The 17,308-nt window shown below is 38.2% G+C and overlaps 2 protein-coding genes across 12 annotated transcripts in view; both read left to right on the top strand.

The window, feature by feature from the left end:
* LOC114319672 (uncharacterized) overlaps positions 1-11,939 on the top strand; it is an 87,592-nt gene extending 75,653 nt beyond the window's left edge. For 6 of the 11 annotated variants that reach the window (XM_082878639.1, XM_082878634.1, XM_082878636.1 and 3 more), the window contains 9 exons: positions 4,415-4,519; positions 4,662-4,737; positions 5,409-5,505; positions 6,420-6,499; positions 6,987-8,277; positions 8,422-8,490; positions 9,253-9,329; positions 9,486-9,522; positions 11,623-11,935. In XM_082878639.1, coding sequence (XP_082734765.1) covers positions 4,415-4,519; positions 4,662-4,737; positions 5,409-5,505; positions 6,420-6,499; positions 6,987-6,999 — 371 coding nt within the window. In that variant the 3' untranslated portion in view covers positions 7,000-8,277; positions 8,422-8,490; positions 9,253-9,329; positions 9,486-9,522; positions 11,623-11,935. The other 5 variants (XM_082878640.1, XM_082878642.1, XR_014335616.1 and 2 more) reach the window with 5 other exon arrangements.
* Positions 11,940-13,931: 1,992 nt separating this feature from the next.
* On the top strand, positions 13,932-15,882 carry LOC145795946 (uncharacterized). Its single transcript, XM_082880898.1, has 4 exons — positions 13,932-14,010; positions 14,107-14,459; positions 14,558-15,034; positions 15,265-15,882. The coding sequence occupies exons 1-4, from the start codon at positions 13,932-13,934 to the stop codon at positions 15,880-15,882; spliced, it is 1,527 nt and encodes a 508-aa protein (XP_082737024.1).
* The last annotated feature ends 1,426 nt before the right edge of the window (positions 15,883-17,308 follow it).

The following is a 17,308-nucleotide window of genomic DNA, read 5'->3' as shown; positions in this document are numbered from 1 at the left end:
CCTGATAAAGGCTTGATATTTAAAAAGTAAGGACATCTTCAAGTGGAAGTACATACAGATGCAAATTGGGCTGGAAGCATCACTAATCGCAAATCAGGGCCCACCGGCCATACCACCAACCCTGGAGGTTTTTCTACTGCCATCGGAATTTCCTCAGATTCAGACGACGACAACGACGACGACCTTCCCATTGCTACAAGGTCACAAGGTTCAGGACCGACAGGGCAGTACTTCTAGATGTTGAAGAAGAACCAAGTGCTAGAGCCGCACCAACTACTAAGGCTGAGCCAGTTGTGGAGGCTGCAGAAAATGAAGTTCCCACTGCTGTGGAAGTTGCGGGCGGCCTAGTTGAAGGGTGCAGAGCCTCCAAACCCCGTTGATTCTGTGCACTCCGACCGTTCCTCTGTCGGCAGTACTTCCAGATGTTGAAGAAAAACCAAGTGTTGGGGCCGCACCAACTACTGAGGCTGAGCCAGTTGTGGAGGCTGCAGAAAATGAAGTTCCCCCTGCTGTGGAAGTTGTTACGGGCGGCCTAGTTGGAGGGTGCAGAGCCTCTAAACCTCGCTGATTTTGTGCACTCCGACCGTTCCTCTGTCGGCGGAGGAGAGGATTTTTTCCTTGAGACTCCAAGGGAAGATAGCGGCATGAGAGAGCCGCTGGAAGTTGCACCACCTCCCTTAGGAACTGCATCTGGTGGTTCCTCCCAGTCCACTGAGTCTCCATTAGTTCAGCAGACCCCACTTCCGAACGCCCAAGTGGCGGAGGAGAGTGCAAGTGTAGCAACTGCTTCCACTGTTCCTGTTGGGGCCCCTCTAAATTTGGACCGACTTGCAGAGGTAGCTGTCACTTTAGCCACCCACACTGTTATTGCTGTCGCTGGGACCTCTGACCCAATTGCTTCGGCAACCTTTGAACAGCTGGCAGACTTGTACCCCACTCACTTTCCGAAAGTGCCAGTTGACCTTAGGGTATCCCAAGATTTTTATACTGGAATGGATACCACTGCTGTTCCAGATCTGATCGTTGGAGACTACCACATGGAAGACCTCTTTTCGAAGCGACATGACGGTGCAGGTCACCCGGTCGCCAACGCTGCATCTACCCATTCCAATGCTGCTAGGCAATCATCTTCAGGGGAAGTGCGTCGTCCTTAGACCTTTGGTCGCTCCACCAATCTCCCTCCAGTGATTGAAGTTGGCAGGGGTGTGAGGGAGTCCCCTCAACCCTCAGAGAAAGTTTCTTTTCTAAGTTATTGGGTCTCCTCCGCAGCTGCTCCCACTCTCGCCCCATATCCAGGAGCTGCACCCTGGCACCTTTCTTGCTTTTAACGTTCCTGGATCTATGGTGCAGACAACACTGCTGGAGTCACTCGCCAGCTTCATTTGCGACCTTGCTACTAAGAAGATTCTGACCACCCCTAGCAAGTTCGTGGAAAGTGCCGAGGCAAACCTGAGCGGCTTTGAGAGGAACGGCTTGGACCTATCGTGGATGAGGGATAGGCTTCAGGCAGTCGATGGTTTCCTCGAGCATGCAGACAACGTGTCGATGATAGGGCCAGTTTTGAACCCATCATCTACTCTTGTCAACTTGTAGTACTCGCTGCTGCTTGCCTCAGCAACTTTGTAGGGGCATTCCTATCTTGGTGAGAACTTGGGAATTAGTTGCCCCACATGATTTCGTCCACTGTCTTCCATACCAAGTCCCGTTTATTGAACTTCTTGTGCTGAACAGATTGATTGTAGGCACGAGCTATGGATTGATGATACTTTTCCATTGCCCGCGAGGCTCGATCTCTTCTTTCTTCAGCTACCTCTATGTCATTCTTTCTGCTGTCTGGAACTAAGTGTGCTGACATAGCCATTCTTGCTGAGAGTACTGCCAACTCAACTGGTAACACAGCTTCGGACCCGTACACTAGGGAAAATGGGGTTGCCTGAGTTGGCTTTTTCTTTGATGTTCTATACGCCTAGAGTGCTACGGGGAGTCGTTCAGACCATGTGCCCCCTGCTTCATCCATTATTTTACTCAATATTCGGATGACGGTTTTGTTGGTCAGCTTGTCCATTCCCTTGGGGGTAGTATGGACTAGACTTGTGTTGCTTGATCTAGTAGGCGTTCAGTAGGGATGGCAATATCAACCAGGCCCAACGGGGACTGGACTACCCTGTCCCAATAAATCGGGTTTTCCTCGAAAATTATTCACCATAGGGCCGAGGCTGGTATTGAAAAATACATCCCCGATAATTTTCGGGCCAGGGCCGGGGACGAGAATAGGCTCGTCAGCCTTGGCCCCGCCCTGAAATTTCCCCGATTCATCCCCGTCTCTGTTCCTCTTAGTTGTATTATATAAATATCTATTTCACTTTTGATCTTATCTTTTCTCTCACTGACTCTCAACTATCTCACTCTCTCTGACACTTATCTCACTCTCTCACTCTCTTCACTCTCTCGTTTTCAACTCTCTCCCTCTCTCTCAACTCTCCTGTTCTTCTCTCTCTCTCAACTCAACTCTCTCATAGTCACGACACAACGACATCGCCACCATCACCGCTGGCCCCGACCCCCCTCTCTCTCTCTTCTCCTCACCTCAGTTTGTCATTCTCTCTCTTGGATAAATCAATTTGTTACCATACTTTTATTCCTTTGAGATCATGAATTGAGAGATGATTTTAGGCCATCTTTGTTTCATTGAGCCTTTTATTTATTTTTCTTTCCTTTATTATTACTTCATTAGAAACCAATTTGAGCCTTTATGTTAGCCTTTCTTTGTTTAACCCCACAACCCATACTTTCTTTTCAATTTTGTAGATATGTTGGGTAAGTTGAGTTTGGCAATGGCAAATTTGTTTGAAAAAAAAAAAATTAAAAAAGGAGAGAAGGTGGAAAAAAAAAGAAGAAGAAATAAATTGTGTTCAATGGGGGGGGGGGCAAAACGAAAAGAAAAAAAAAAAGCAGGAGGAAGTTGAAAAAGACAAAAAAAAAAGTAACAAAAAGAGCAAAACATTTGGAATAATGCTCTAACTGTGTTTATTTTTATGCCAATAATCTCTCAGATTAGAGCTTATTTTTATGCCAATAATGTCTCAGACATCCATTTTTTTATTCGACTTTGCGTTTTTATTATTTTTTCGTAATTCCTCAACCCAAACATTACAACCAAATAAAAGTCCTATTTGATCTTGAGAGTGGTATAGTTTACAAGTGGACATGATGGATAGGCGTGATGGTATGGTAATTTTAATTCTCAGTATATGGTATTCCATTTATGAGACTATTTATTTATTCTTTCATTATAGCGTTTTTCCAAAAAATTAGTATGCGGGATATTTTGCCTTTGATTTACATTATTCTACTCGCATATATTGAGAGTAATTTTCACACCATATTCTGAGTGATTTATTTGTTGAATGCAATAACTGGTGAGATTTGAGTTGAAGCATGTTTCAGAATTTCACTTTAAGGCTAAGGTTGTGTCTGTGTTGGCTAAACTTTTTCACACACTCCAAATTCTGAATGTCTTGAGATATCTTTACTTGCTGCTAGTGTCTTGAACTTTGATTGATTATTTTGTTAAGATTGTGAAATTCATGACTTGTTCTTTAACATTAGCATGAGAACGAAAGAAATCCTTTGAGTAAAGAAATTTTTTGACGTTTGTGGGTAATATTTCTAGAAATTTTAATTCTCAGTATTTGATATTCCATTCATTAGACTCTTTCATATTAGCGTTTTTCAAAAAAATTAGTATGCGGGATATTTTGCCTTGGATTTACATTGTTCTACTCGCATACATTGAGAGCAATTTTTGCACCATATTCTGAGTGATTTATTTGTTGAGTGCAATAACTTGTGAGATTTGAGTCGAAGCATGTTTCAGAAAGAGATTTGGGTTATATTTCACTTTAAGGCTAAGATTGTGTCTGTGTTTGCTAAACTTTTTTCACACACTCCAAATTTTGAATGTCATGAGATATCTTTATTTGCTGCTAGTGTCTTGAACTTTGATTGATTATCTTGTTAAGGTTGTGAAATTCATGGCTGGTTCTTTAACTTTGGCATGAGAGTGAAAGAAATCCTTTTAGTAAAGAAATTTTTGGATGTTTGTGGGTAACATCTTTGGAAACCCTCACGAGACTTTTACTCGTCCACGAGGGGTAACCTATTGGATTAAGGGCTTGTTGCATGTGCTAAATTCAATCGTGATTTCTTGCAGAAGTGATTTAGAGTTGTTGCTTTTATTTTACTTTTTGATTTTATTTTAGTCACCCTAATTGCTAGGTTCTAGCAATAAAGCTGGTTGGGAGGTGTGATGAATGCTTAAAATTACATAGTTGTTCTATGAATTTTGGATATTATATTCATTCTCTCAATTTGTATTTAATTGTGATTTAATGAATTTAATTTAAATTTGTAGAAAAACTACATTTGAGCCTTCAACAATATCAATTGCTCAACAAGGCCCATAAGACTCGATATGCTTCTAAATCATCTCATAACATCCACAAAACCTCTCTCAAAGGTTAGATAAGATTTCATTGTACCTCCAGTCCTTTAATATTTTGATTTTGGTCTTCAAATACTTATTTGTAAAAACTTTTAATTACTACCCGTCTTCTGTTCTTTATTTGTTCCTTTTATGAAATATATATTTGGTGACTTAGATAATAGCAAAAACGCTAAATCTGACCGCAATGTTGTCAAGGGTGCTCGGGCTGCTCGAATTCAGCAAAACAAATGGTAATTTTTATCTTAATTTTCTACCCGTCTACATAAGATGTATACCTTTGTACTCACAAGGGTCTTGTGTTTGTAGCTTTTCATCGAATAAAGGATAATATTTCTATTGCCTAAAGGCAGGATTGCATATTTTTGTTGATAAGGGAGCAGAAAAGGTGTGCTGTTTTGGAAGAAAAAAGGGCATCTAGTTGATTGACTAGTCCTCCCGTGTCATTGTATATGATATGTTTTTAATGTTAATATTGTTTGTGCTCAAAGGAATTGTTAATCCTTCACAAAAGGTTCTTTTGTATAAAACTAGACTACATTTGTTTCCTGGTAAATTGAGATCTAGATGGACTGGGCCGTTTCATAGTTAAAACTGTTTTTTCTCATGGGGCCCAGATTGAAAATCCCAAGAATGGTAATGTTTTTAAAGTGACTGGCCAACATCTTAAACCAGTTTTGGAGAATTTCCCACCTGAAGAGGGGAGGAGTCCATCGTATTAAAAGACCCTATTCATTCATTCATGTTTGAGCTGGTAAAGATGTTTGTAGTCCTTCTTTCACAATAAGTTATTTATGGGGAAAAAAAGAAATTATGATTTCATCTAACAATTATTCTCTATTTATTATGGCATATCATACGATAAATCGTATTTGAAAATCACTCTTCCAATGTTTGATTGCAGTGAACTTTTAGACCCTGTTGTTGCTGAAGCTACACTGGACTTTCGAAATCTTAACAAGAGAAAACTTTTAACTAATTTCCCTACATTTCTCCTTCAGGTATGATTTGAAATTGGCACGATTCTTTGCTTGGGGTTTAGTTTCTTTATTTGACTGAATTTTCAGATTTAGAAGTAGAAAAGAAGAAGTATGAAACATGTATATCAAATATTTTGGTAACTTATCCTCCTCTAACATCAGTCTTGCATTTGTAGTTTTTCCCATTAACGCTAAGTTCCTCATGTCATCTTTTTGGTTCTGTTCTTAAAAGATATATTTAATTTATTTTATTGGAATGATCTTAGTTATAATTCGTGCAATTGTTGTGTCCTCGAGATATTTGTATATGACAAATGCCAAAAGTGCTGGATATTGGGATTGAAATAAAGGAGTCTTGAAAATAGGTCAAACAGTTAAAAGAAGTGCATTAATTTCCATAAAAACTGCATTGAATTTAATAAAAAGTGTCTTGTGTTTTCAAAAAAAAAATTTGGATCAACTTTTTGTGTCCCCTGGACACTTGTTAACAAGACCCTTCATATATTGGTATTCATAATTGTAGTTTTATTTTATTTTTGTCCTGTCAATGCTACTTCAAAAATAAATTTTGTTGCTTATGCCACATCTTATTTTGTATGTTTAAAGTTATTATGCACCTTCCCGACTTTGTTGGAACAAAATATGGTATAGTAATTTCCTACTGAAACTAATTGAGCCTAACGGAAATTTTGACAACTAAACACATGTTTAATTTCAAAAAGGTGGATCTAAAAAAATGCTTTCGGAGATACTGTGGACTCAATCTGCAGTGAAGGGCATTACTGACTTTCATATGTATATTTTTTTTCTGTTTTCTTTTTTGATGCAGATTTGAAAAATCGTTTCTAAGTGTGTTTCCAGCATTGATGTCTCTTGGGTCATTTGTTCAGCTATTTCCATCTCTTGTTGACTTACCAAGTAAGCTTGTTTTTCAGGCATGGTTGTTAATTCTCTACACAGGTTTGGCTTTGCGAGAGAACATACTTAGAGTGAATGGAAGTGATATTCGCCCATGGTAATTTGATATGATCTTATATGCATTTGGTTGAATTTTGTGCTAAGATTGCCTTGCCTTTATTCTTCATCATTTAAACTATTTGTGTATTTGTGATTGAGATTTTTTTAAAACATATTTTCATAGTCAGACATTAGTAATTTCATCTCCCATGCCTTTCAGGAGGGAAAGTGAATATGCAATTTTACTGGCAATGAATTTCTGCTATAAAATAGAGTTGCTAGAAGAATCTTTTGACTTCAATGCTTAAAATTATAGCATGATATTCAGTAAATGAATTTATACAGTTTGTTGTCAAACTGCATATTGCAATGAATTAGAAAATGAACAGAGGGTACATGGGCAATTAGTTAGTTTTTACTTTTAATTAGTACATGGGCAAAATTATAATTCTATTAGATGGAGTAAACAACACTAGTCATTATCATTTTATTTTTATTATTATTATTATTATTATTATTTATTTGAATAACTAAACTATTTTCAGCAGCAAAGAGTAGACACAAATATTGCAGATGGCTGTGATGCTCTGAATCTGGGTGTGGCTGCTGATAGCCTTTGGTTGTTTTTATTTGTGGTGTTTGGCTTGGGGTTTGATCTTGTAGTTGAAGGTTGGTAATGGCGAAGATTGCATACCTCGTAATGGACGATGGAATTTTAACAAGGTATTCCCTTGGTTTCGTTATGATAATGGAAGAGAAGTGTTCCAACTTTAGGTAGAGGGTTGCAGAAATTGATAATTCTTTTACATTCCCTATTTTGCTTAAATTCAGGAACTTTGTGAACTAATTTGGCAGTTACTTGTTCTTGTTTTATTCTTTTAAAGCAACTCTTCACCCCCATCCGAATAGAACGGTGGGAAGTTGTCAACTTCTCTGCTCATTGTGATACAAGTCATCTTTCCTGAGAACTTATTAACTGTGGAAGGAACAAGGGCCTTGTAAGTACCCTGTATTTGTTTCTATGATGGGTATTATTGTTTCAAACAAGCTTTGCTTGATATAATTAATTGTTTTCTTTACACTCAGAATATTCCTTTTTGTCTTGAAGGAAGAACATTAGAATCCTTGATTTTTTTATTTTTTATTTTTTATTTTTACTATAATGCGATGTTGGTTGTAGGCATCAGGCTCAGGATAAGCGGGTTTGTGTTTGCTTCATGATCCAAGCATCATAGCTTTTGTGTTGCTGCGGTTTTGACAAGTTTCTGGTTATGCACTAGAATTGTTTGTGGCAAGGTCTCAGAGAGGGATTTTGGGATTTTGGACTTGTTTTGTTTGTACTTAGCTCTTGTAAGTGTTGAATAGATCTGGGTCATCCATTTTTGTGGGGCCCAAAAATGGGTTACCCAGATCTGTTTGTGACATGGCCTCCTCAGATTTTTGATCTTTGGATCTGTTGTCTTTTAAAATGAGGCCTTTGGCTGTCCTGTTTGCGTTTCTTCCTCTGTTTGGTTGATTGATTGATTAAATCTGTGTCAACAATCTTGAGATATAAATGTTAGTTTAATGTGTGCAGGAGATAAATAAGATGTGGGCAGGTTTTAGGTTATTACAGACGGGCACGATATCTACTAGAGATGAGCTCTTTTTTTGACTCTTGTGCATCTAGATATTTGTAACACTATTTGATATGAATCTATTTCTTGTTGGATTTCATTTGATATTTAAAATGGCATTCTTAATGGATAGGATGTGCTCTTTCAAGTTCATCAGTTGACAGCGATGCTAACCAATTTCTTATTCTCTATGGCAAGAGACTCCATGTGAGCTACTAAGGTATTTGGTCTCATGTCTTGCATTTTATGAAATATCCATGTTGGCGTGTCACATGTTGTATCCTGTCTTTGTTTGTGCTTGTGTCCTTGCTTCTTAGCTCTACTGTTAATCATTTTTTTACTAGTTTCAGTTTCATCAATGCAGCAGATTCTGACGCTGTATCTACGGAATGGGAAGTTGAGAGTGATGATGAAACTGAGGAAGAATCTGAATGTAAGTTTCTTAAAACCAGAATGTGGCAGATCCTGTGCACTTTCTTATTGGCTATTCCCCCTTTGTAGTATTATTTATTTGAATATTAGATATACTTTCCTTTCATTCAGCTCCACTTCTATCTTCATTACCTTCTTCCAGGTCTTATTTAACATTTATCCTGTTGACTTGTAATTTTTCTTTTGAATTCCACTGCATGTTGTATGCTTTCCAAATTATTTTGAAGCCTTCTTTGGGTGCATTAGTATTTGGCATTAGCACAAATGCACCTGAAGCTTCATTTGTTGTTTTCTCTCGTATCTTTGTGTTGGTAAAACAAATATAACTATAAAGATGTGATGCCTGGGTTGCAAATTGTTCTTTTTCTTACTGGTTTTTTGTTTTATCAGTTCAACTGACTTGTGACTTTTTGCATATTATTGTCCTTATGGTATTTGATGTGTGGTGTCTTGGTTTCTTTATGGTATTTGATGTGTGGTGTCTTGGTTTCTTTTGTGAAGATACTCTAATTTTACTTGATTTTGCTTTAATGTCAAGGGTAAGAAATGCTTCTTTGAAGTTATAATTAATCGTAAAAATAAAAATAAAATTCAGTTTATTATTTATGTTTTGTTGTAATAGTTCATAAAAGCTCTGCAAGAGGATCCGTCAGCGTTAAAAATACTCACTCAAAGTTGAACTTTACTCATTTCCTCACCTGCAGAATTTTCTTCTTCAAGCTATGTTTCTTAACTGCTGTCTTTATTTTTTTGTTTGCCCCAGGTGGGTTAACAACTTTGGTTTACATGCCTCTTAACAGTTTTCCATCTACAGTTTCTAAAGAAACTTTTGAACTCAAGGTATGGATGGTTGAACTCAACTTTGGTTGACATGCCTCTTAGCTTCACTTTTTAATTAGGTAGTTTGAAACTTAGCTTCACTTTCATATTCTTATTGTACAAAAACTTGACCAACTATTGCCTTTTCTTGTTATCTTTTTTCCATCTACATAACAGATCAAGGCTGCAGCAAAGAGGATCTATGTTGATGTTGGTATGCTCTTAGAACTATATATGAGAAATCTCATATTTTAATCACTTGTTTAATCATAGTAAGGCTGTGCTGCAATGTTAGTAAATAGACTTGTAGGAACAAATGGGACCTCGATTGGATCTCCGGTACCTCGATTGGATCTCCAGTTAGAAAATTAGAAGGAAAATTGTAAAACACAAGACTTAAAATGCCCGTTCAGGGGCCGAAATTTTGAAATGACCACCGAAACCACCGAAACTTGGCACAGACAGCCTTTTGAAGCCTAAATAGACTTGTAGGAAATAACGGGACATGTATTGGATCTCCGGTTAGAAAATTAGAAGGAAAGTTGTAAAACACAAGACTAAAAAGGCCCGTTCGGGGGCCGAAATTGCGAAATGACCACCGAAACCACCGAAACTTGGCACGGACAGCTTTTTCAAGCCTAAACAGACTTGTAGGAACAAGCGGGACCTCGATTGCATTTCCGGTTAAAAAATTAGAAGGAAAAATGTAAAACGCAAGGCTTAAAAGGCCCGTTCGGGGGCTGAAATTTCGAAATGACCACCGAAACTTGGCACGGATAACCTTTTGAAGCCTAAATAGACTTGTAGGAACAAACGGACCTCTATTGGATCTCTGGTTAGAAAATTAGAAGGGAAGTTGTAAAACACAAGACTAAAAAGGCCCGTTCAGGGGCCGAAATTGCGAACTGACCACCGAAACTTGGCACGAACAGCTTTTTCAAGCCTAAACAGACTTGTAGGAACAAACGGGACCTTTATTGCATTTCCGGTTAAAAAATTATAAGGAAAAATGTAAAACACAAGGCTTAAAAGGCCCGTTCAGGGGTCGAAATTTCGAAATGACCACTGAAACTTGGCACGGATAGCCTTTTAAAGCCTAAATAGACTTGTAGGAACAAACGGGACCTCTATTGGATCTTCGGTTAGAAAATTAGAAGAAAAATTGTAAAACACAAGACTAAAAAGGCCCGTTCGGAGGCCGAAATTGTGAAATGACCACCGAAACTACTGAGACTTGGCACGGACAGCTTTTTCAAGCCTAAATAGACTTGTAGGAACAAACGGGGCCTCGATTGAATCCCCGGTTAGAAAATTAGAAGGAAAATTGTAAAACACAAGACTTAAAATGCCCGTTCGGGGGCCAAAATTGCGAAATGACCACTGAAACTTGGCACGGACAGCTTGTTCAAGCCTATATAGATTTGTAGAAAATTAGAAGGAAAATTGTAAAACACCAGACTTAAAATGCCCGTTTGAGGGTCGAAATTGCGAAATGACCACTGAAACCATCGAAACTTGGCATGGACAGCTTGTTCAAGCCTAAATAGACTTGTAGGAACAAACGGGACCGTGATTGGATCCCCAGTTACAAAATTAGAAGGAAAATTGTAAAACACAAGACTTAAAAGTCTCGTTCGGGGGCCAAAATTACGAAATGACCATCGAAACCACCGAAACTTGGCACAAACAGCTTGTTCAAAACTAAATAGACTTGTAGGAACAAACGGAACCTTGATTGAATTTCCGGTTAGAAAATTACAAGAAAAAATGTAAAATACAAGACTTAAAATGCCCGTTCGGGGGCCGAAATTTCGAAATGACCACCGAAACTTGGCACGGACAGTTTTTTGAAGCCTAAATAGACTTGTAGGAACAAACGGGACCTCTATTGAATCTCTTGTTAGAAAATTAGAAGGAAAATTATAAAACACAAACTTAAAAGGCGTGTTCGAGAGCTGAAATTGCGAAATGACCACCGAAACCACCAAAACTTGGCATGGACAACTTGTTCAAACTTAAATAGACTTGTAGGAACAAACGGGACCTCGATTGGATTTTCGGTTAGAAAATTACTAGAAAAAATGTAAAACACAAGACTTAAAAGGCCCGTTCGGGGGCCGAAATTACAAAATGACCACTGAAACCATCGAAACTTGGTACGGGCAACTTGTTCAAGCCTAAATAGACTTGTATGAGCAAACAACACCCAATTGGACTTCCCGTTACAAAATTAAAATCAAAATTGTGAAATTTATATCGATTTTTTTTTTTGTTTTGTCAATCTAATATTGTTTTTTCTTTTTTCATGTGATAGATTGGCAATGGTGGAAAACAGTTCGGGCTGCATCAGAAGATTTGATTTTGTTTTTTTGGAAATATTTTGACATAGGATTTTGGTAAATGATTTATAGATTAGATGTTTAGCATCAAAATATTTAGTTTTGTGTTTTTGAAAATATTTTGACATAGGATTTGGTAATGTATTTATGGGTTTGATGTTAGTAGTTTGTAAGTACTTTGGTATGCATGTTTTAGATTGTCAGAGAATTGTAATTATGTTTATTGAGATTTTTCATAGCTATTAATTTTGAATTAGTATGAATGTCTTGCACAAGTGTATTATTATTTACATTACATTTGTGTATATATTGTGCACAGGAAAACAAGTGTTTTGAATTATTTTGAACAGGAAAATTATTAAAATCAAAATTTGTGTAGTGAATTTTTAGTGACAGGTGGTGTTTTTGTCGTTGTTAATATATTTGGCGACAATATATTTTTTTGTCACTAAAAGTTAGTGGTTATTCTAAGAACTTTTAGCAACCAAAACTTTCGTCGCTAAAAACGTGAATTTTTAGTGACCAAATTAATTTTGTCGTTAAATAGTACTTTCGGCGACGTATTTATTTGTCGCTAAAACTACATAGCCTATCCAAATTTTAACCTTTTAACAACAAATTGTAATTTTATAACGACAAAATATATGATTTTTGGTGACCAATTTTGCTTGTCGCTAAATGTCTATATACGGTGACAATTTTTGATTTCGTCGCCAATACTTTTAGTGACAGGGCTTTGGCAACCAATTTTATACTTTGTCGCCGATTCTTTTAGCGACGAAATTTATACTTTTGGCGACAAATTTTTGGGTCGCCAAATGTGTTTTTTGTTGTTGTGAAAACAGATGAGAATGATTCTCCTCAGGAGCTTGGCAAAGAGGGTCTATCCCTAGTATTTAACCTCTCATGAGTAGCCAGCCAAACCACAAAGCTAACCCTAGGAATGGATGGAGGCTCCCAAATCAAATTAGCACAAGGGACTTTAGGACCTTTATCCCTCCAACAGTCCCAAGTAGATTGAATAGAAAAGAGCCCATCAGAATTAAGCTTCCAATAGGGTCTATCCTGAGTCTCACTACTAGGCCTAAATGTTGGAGGAGTGGAAGAGATCCACTTCCTAATTTCCCAAGAGTTAGCAGTTGGCCATTTCCATGCAAAATTTGAGATAATGGAGCTAACTTTGGTATCATAAGGAAAACCCGTATCATAAAGAATCCTATGCCCAAATCTATCCCAAAGAGAACCAAGGGGATGCTAATTATCAAACCACAAAAAAACATTCTCCCCATTACCAGTCTTAAAGTTGATAAGAGGATAGATGATCTTCCTAAGAGATAGAATTTTCCTCCAGACCCAAGAGAGGTCACTAGGTATTTTAACATCCTAATTAAAAATAACACGCTCAATATGTGGAAGAATAAGGGTCTGGTGGAAATCCTGAAGAATGATGATGGTTTTATTTTTTTCATGTTTGAAAATCGGGATTGTTGCATAGATGTCTTAGAGGGAGGACCATGGTATGTGGGAGGTTTCCTTCTCATTCTGAAGTAGTGGCATCGCATGATGAAGCTGTCTAAGGAAGATAAGAAAACTATCCCTGTTTGGGTGAAATTCTATAATATTCCTCTGGAATACTGGGATGGGGATGGTTTAAGTAGGATAGCTAGTGCAGTGGGGGTACCTTTGTTTATGGATCAACTTACATCTTCAGGAAGTTGAATTTCCTTTGCTAGAGTATGTGTGAATATTCCTGCGGATTCTGCTTTCCCTGACAGTTTTGTCATCACTAGTGGTGAAGAGTCTATTACTATCCATGTGGAGTATCAAGGTGTACCCTCTAGATGTTTGCACTGCCATGTTTTTGGGCACGAAACTAAAACCTGCCTCTCTGCTCAAATGGAGAAACTTGTTGAGTTACAGAAGATCACTGAAGAAAGGGTTGAACCTAATGGGGGCTGGACAAAAGTTAAGGATAAGGGTAAAAAGGAAGGTTGGTTACCAACCATCCCCTGACCACAATGTCCATATCGAAGAAACAAGTGCATCTGCAACAATGGAAAATGACAGGGTGAATGAAGTCCAGTCTGAGGAGGTTGTTATCCATACTGAGATTGAAGAGATTGATGCAAAAAAGCCACAGATCAGATAGTTGCATTCCATGCTGAGGTGGTGGAGATTGCAAAAATCATAAATCCAGTAGCAGAGGACTTTATTAGAAGTATTGAGCAAGCGGGAAGAGATGAAGTGATGGCAAATTCACCTGAGATATAGGGAGGAAAAGGGGATGGTGGAACAAAGGTGGGTAGTTCAACTAAGTAGAAGTCTTCTGGCAGAACATCAGGAAGCTAGAGAAAGAAAAAGAGGTAAATAGTGTTGTCCTTTTTGTGGTGGTCTGGTTGTGTTCTATTTTATTTAGATATTTTCATCATGTCTATAAAACTTTCTTTTTGGAATGTTAGCGGGTTTTGGAAACATGGGCGTTTTGGAAACAAAAATTAAAATGGAAAATGAAGCTAAACTTTTTGAACATAGCTTTAGAAAATGGAAATTTTTGTCTAATTCACAACCAAATCTGCCAGCTAGAATTTGGATATGTTGGGATCCAAACTTTTGTGATATTTTGGTGGTTCAAAAGCCAAACCAGTTCATTTTTGTAAAGGTGACTGTTTTTGAGAGCAATTTCAATTTCTTTGCTACTTTTGTGTACGCAGAAAATAAGCATGAGCTGAGACTTCCCCTTTTTTGTGATCTTAAAAAGATTGCTTTCAGCCATGCTAATCACCCCTCAATTTTCCTTGGTGATTTTAACGCTGTTAGATTTTCATATGAAAAAATTGGGGGGGGGAAAGGAGGGTTGGTGTAGTGCTAATGATACTTTTAATAATCTGGTTTTGGATTCTGAGTTGGAAGACTTGTGCTAGGTGTCAATTTACTTGGTCTAATAAATGCGGGGGTGGTAATTTTATTATTTCAAAACTTGATAGAGTCATTGTTAACGAGAGGTGGTTAACTGTTAATCCCAACTCGTATGCTCTTTTCCTGCCTCCTGGTGTCTCTGATTATTCACTTGTGATTGTACACCTTGGTCCTAAGGAGGCCAAATTAAAAAAACCTTTTAAGTTCTTTGATTTTTGGGCTGACCATGTTGAGTTCCTCCCTAGAGTGCATGGTGTTTGGAGAAAATACATCAGGGGCTCTCCTATGTTTAGGGTCTGTCAAAAGCTTAAGACTCTAAAACCTATTTTGAAAGCTTTAAACAAAAAAGAGTTCAGTGAGATTTCTACTAGAGTTGGAGTTGCTAAGGATCATCTTCTTAATTCTCACATTAAGCTTGATAAAGATCCGATGAATTTAACTCTTCAAGAGGAGGAAAGGGCTCTGTCTATGGTAGATATGTGGATCTTAGTAAAGCCAAGGAAAGTCTTGCTCATCAGAAATCCCGTGTCCAATGGTTAGGTTTAGGCGATAGAAATTCCAAATTCTTCTTTAGAACTGTTAAGGGTAATGTGAATAGGGGTTAGATCCATAGTGTTGTGCTTCCTAGTGGGGTTAGAGCGACTAAAAGTGAAGAGGTCCATAAATCTTTTGTGGACTCATTCACTAATCTGTTTGGGAAGCCTTTTGTGGACCACTATAATGGGCTTGATAGGATTAGAAACCTTGTCACCAAAAGAGTGTTTGAAGCTCAGTACCAAGCTCTTGCTAGGGAGGCTACTGAGAAAGAGATCACTGATGCCTTCAAATCCCTAAAAGCTAATAAGGCCCATGATGGGTTTTCTGCGGGTTTCTTTCTTAAAGCCTGGGATGTTGTGGGGAGAGAGGTTGTTGAAGCTATTAAATCTTTTTTTACATCTGGGGAGCTCCTTCAGGAATTGAATAGTACCTCCATTGCTCTCATTTCTAAGATCCCTAATGCTGAAAAAGTGGGGGACTTCAGACCAATCTCATGTTGTAACACTCTATACAAATGCATCTCTAAGATCATTGCTGATAGGATTAAAATTGTTCTTCATGATCTCATTGATCCTGTGCAATCAGCTTTTGTCCCTGGGAGGAGAATTGCTGATAATATTTTTCTTTCACAAGAGCTTATGAGGGGCTATCATAAATCATCACCTACTCCCAGGTGTGCCATGAAAGTGGATATTATGAAAGCTTACGATAATGTTAGGTGGCATTTTGTTCTTGATGTCCTAACAGCTATGGATTCCCTCCTAATATTATCCATTGGATAAAAGCTTGTATGACTAGCCCTACATATTCTATTTGTATTAATGGGAGTCTTCATGACTATTTTAGGGGGGAGAGAGGGTTGAGGCAAGGTGACCCCATGTCTCCATACCTTTTTGTTATAGTCATGGAGATTCTAGAATTTTGGCTGAGAAGGCTTCTCATCCTGAATTCAAATTCCATTGGAGGTGTGATAAAACGAAACTTGTCAATTTATGTTTTGTAGATGATTTGATGATCTTTTGTAAAGGGGATGTGTTCACTGTCCAATCCATCAAAACTGGCTTAGAGGAGTTTCAAAACTCGTCTGGTTTGTCCCCTAGCCCTAATAAGAGTCACATTTTCTTTTCTGGGTGTGAACAGAATTTAAGAGATGAGATTCTTAGGGTTTGTAACTTCAGTGAAGGCACTTTGCCTGTGAGGTACTTAGGGGTTCCTTTTGTAATACAATTTGTTCTTTTCTCTATGCAAGTGTTCTGGACCTCTTTGTTTATTCTTCCAAAGAAGGTCATTCGTTCCATAGAGAGTCTGTTTAGAGCCTTCTTCTGGTCTGGCTGTGAGCTGAAGAAGTATGGGGCTAAGGTGTCTTGGGATAGATTGTGTTCCCCTAAGAATGAAGGGGGCTTGGGGTTTAAATCTCTTATGGTGTGGAACAAGGCTGCTATTGCTAAGCATATCTGGTTCCTCTTCTCTGGGGGTGAGCAAACTATGTGGTGCCTGTGGATTAAATCTTATATTCTAAAAGGTAGAAGTTTTTGGAGAGTTAGGGTGCCAAATGACCCCTCTTGGGTTTGGAGGAAAATTCTTTCTCTTAGACCCATCATTTACCCTTTAATCAAACATAGGGTGGGAGATGGGTCCAGTGTATCTCTTTGGTTTGGTAACTAGCACCCTATGGGATCTGTGTGGGATAGATTTGGGGTTAGAATTGTTTATGATTCTGCCTTGAGTCTAGATGCTAAGGTTAGTGCGATTGTGGAGGGGACTACTTGGAGGTGGCCTTTCCCTTCTTCATGGGAGCTTATGGACCTCATTGTTAGTACTCCTTCCACCTTTCTCCCTTCTGGTGGGTCAGATGATGTTAGTTGGAGCCTTGCTTCTAATGGTAAATTTACTATCCAGTCCACATGGCACTCATTAAGGCAACATTTTGATCATGTGAACTGGTCTAAGATTATTTGGGGGCCTCATAACATCCCTAAAGTGAGTTTTGTGGTGTGGATAGCTATCCTTGGCAGATTGAACACTGGAGATAGATTAAAACTCTTTGGTGTGACCCAATCTACTGAGTGTGTCTTCTGCCAACACCCATGTGAAGACCACAACCACCTTTTCTTTGAGTGTCCTTTCTCTGAAAGAGTTTGGGCCTGTATAAAATGTAAAATGAATGTTGATTGGCCATCAATTCCTTGGAATGACTTGGTCCATCTC

This window comes from Camellia sinensis, chromosome 7, assembly GCF_055761805.1.
Source record: "Camellia sinensis isolate YWXY chromosome 7, ASM5576180v1, whole genome shotgun sequence".
NCBI classification, from domain to species: Eukaryota; Viridiplantae; Streptophyta; class Magnoliopsida; order Ericales; family Theaceae; genus Camellia; species Camellia sinensis.
This window is presented reverse-complemented; position numbering and strand designations above follow the sequence as displayed.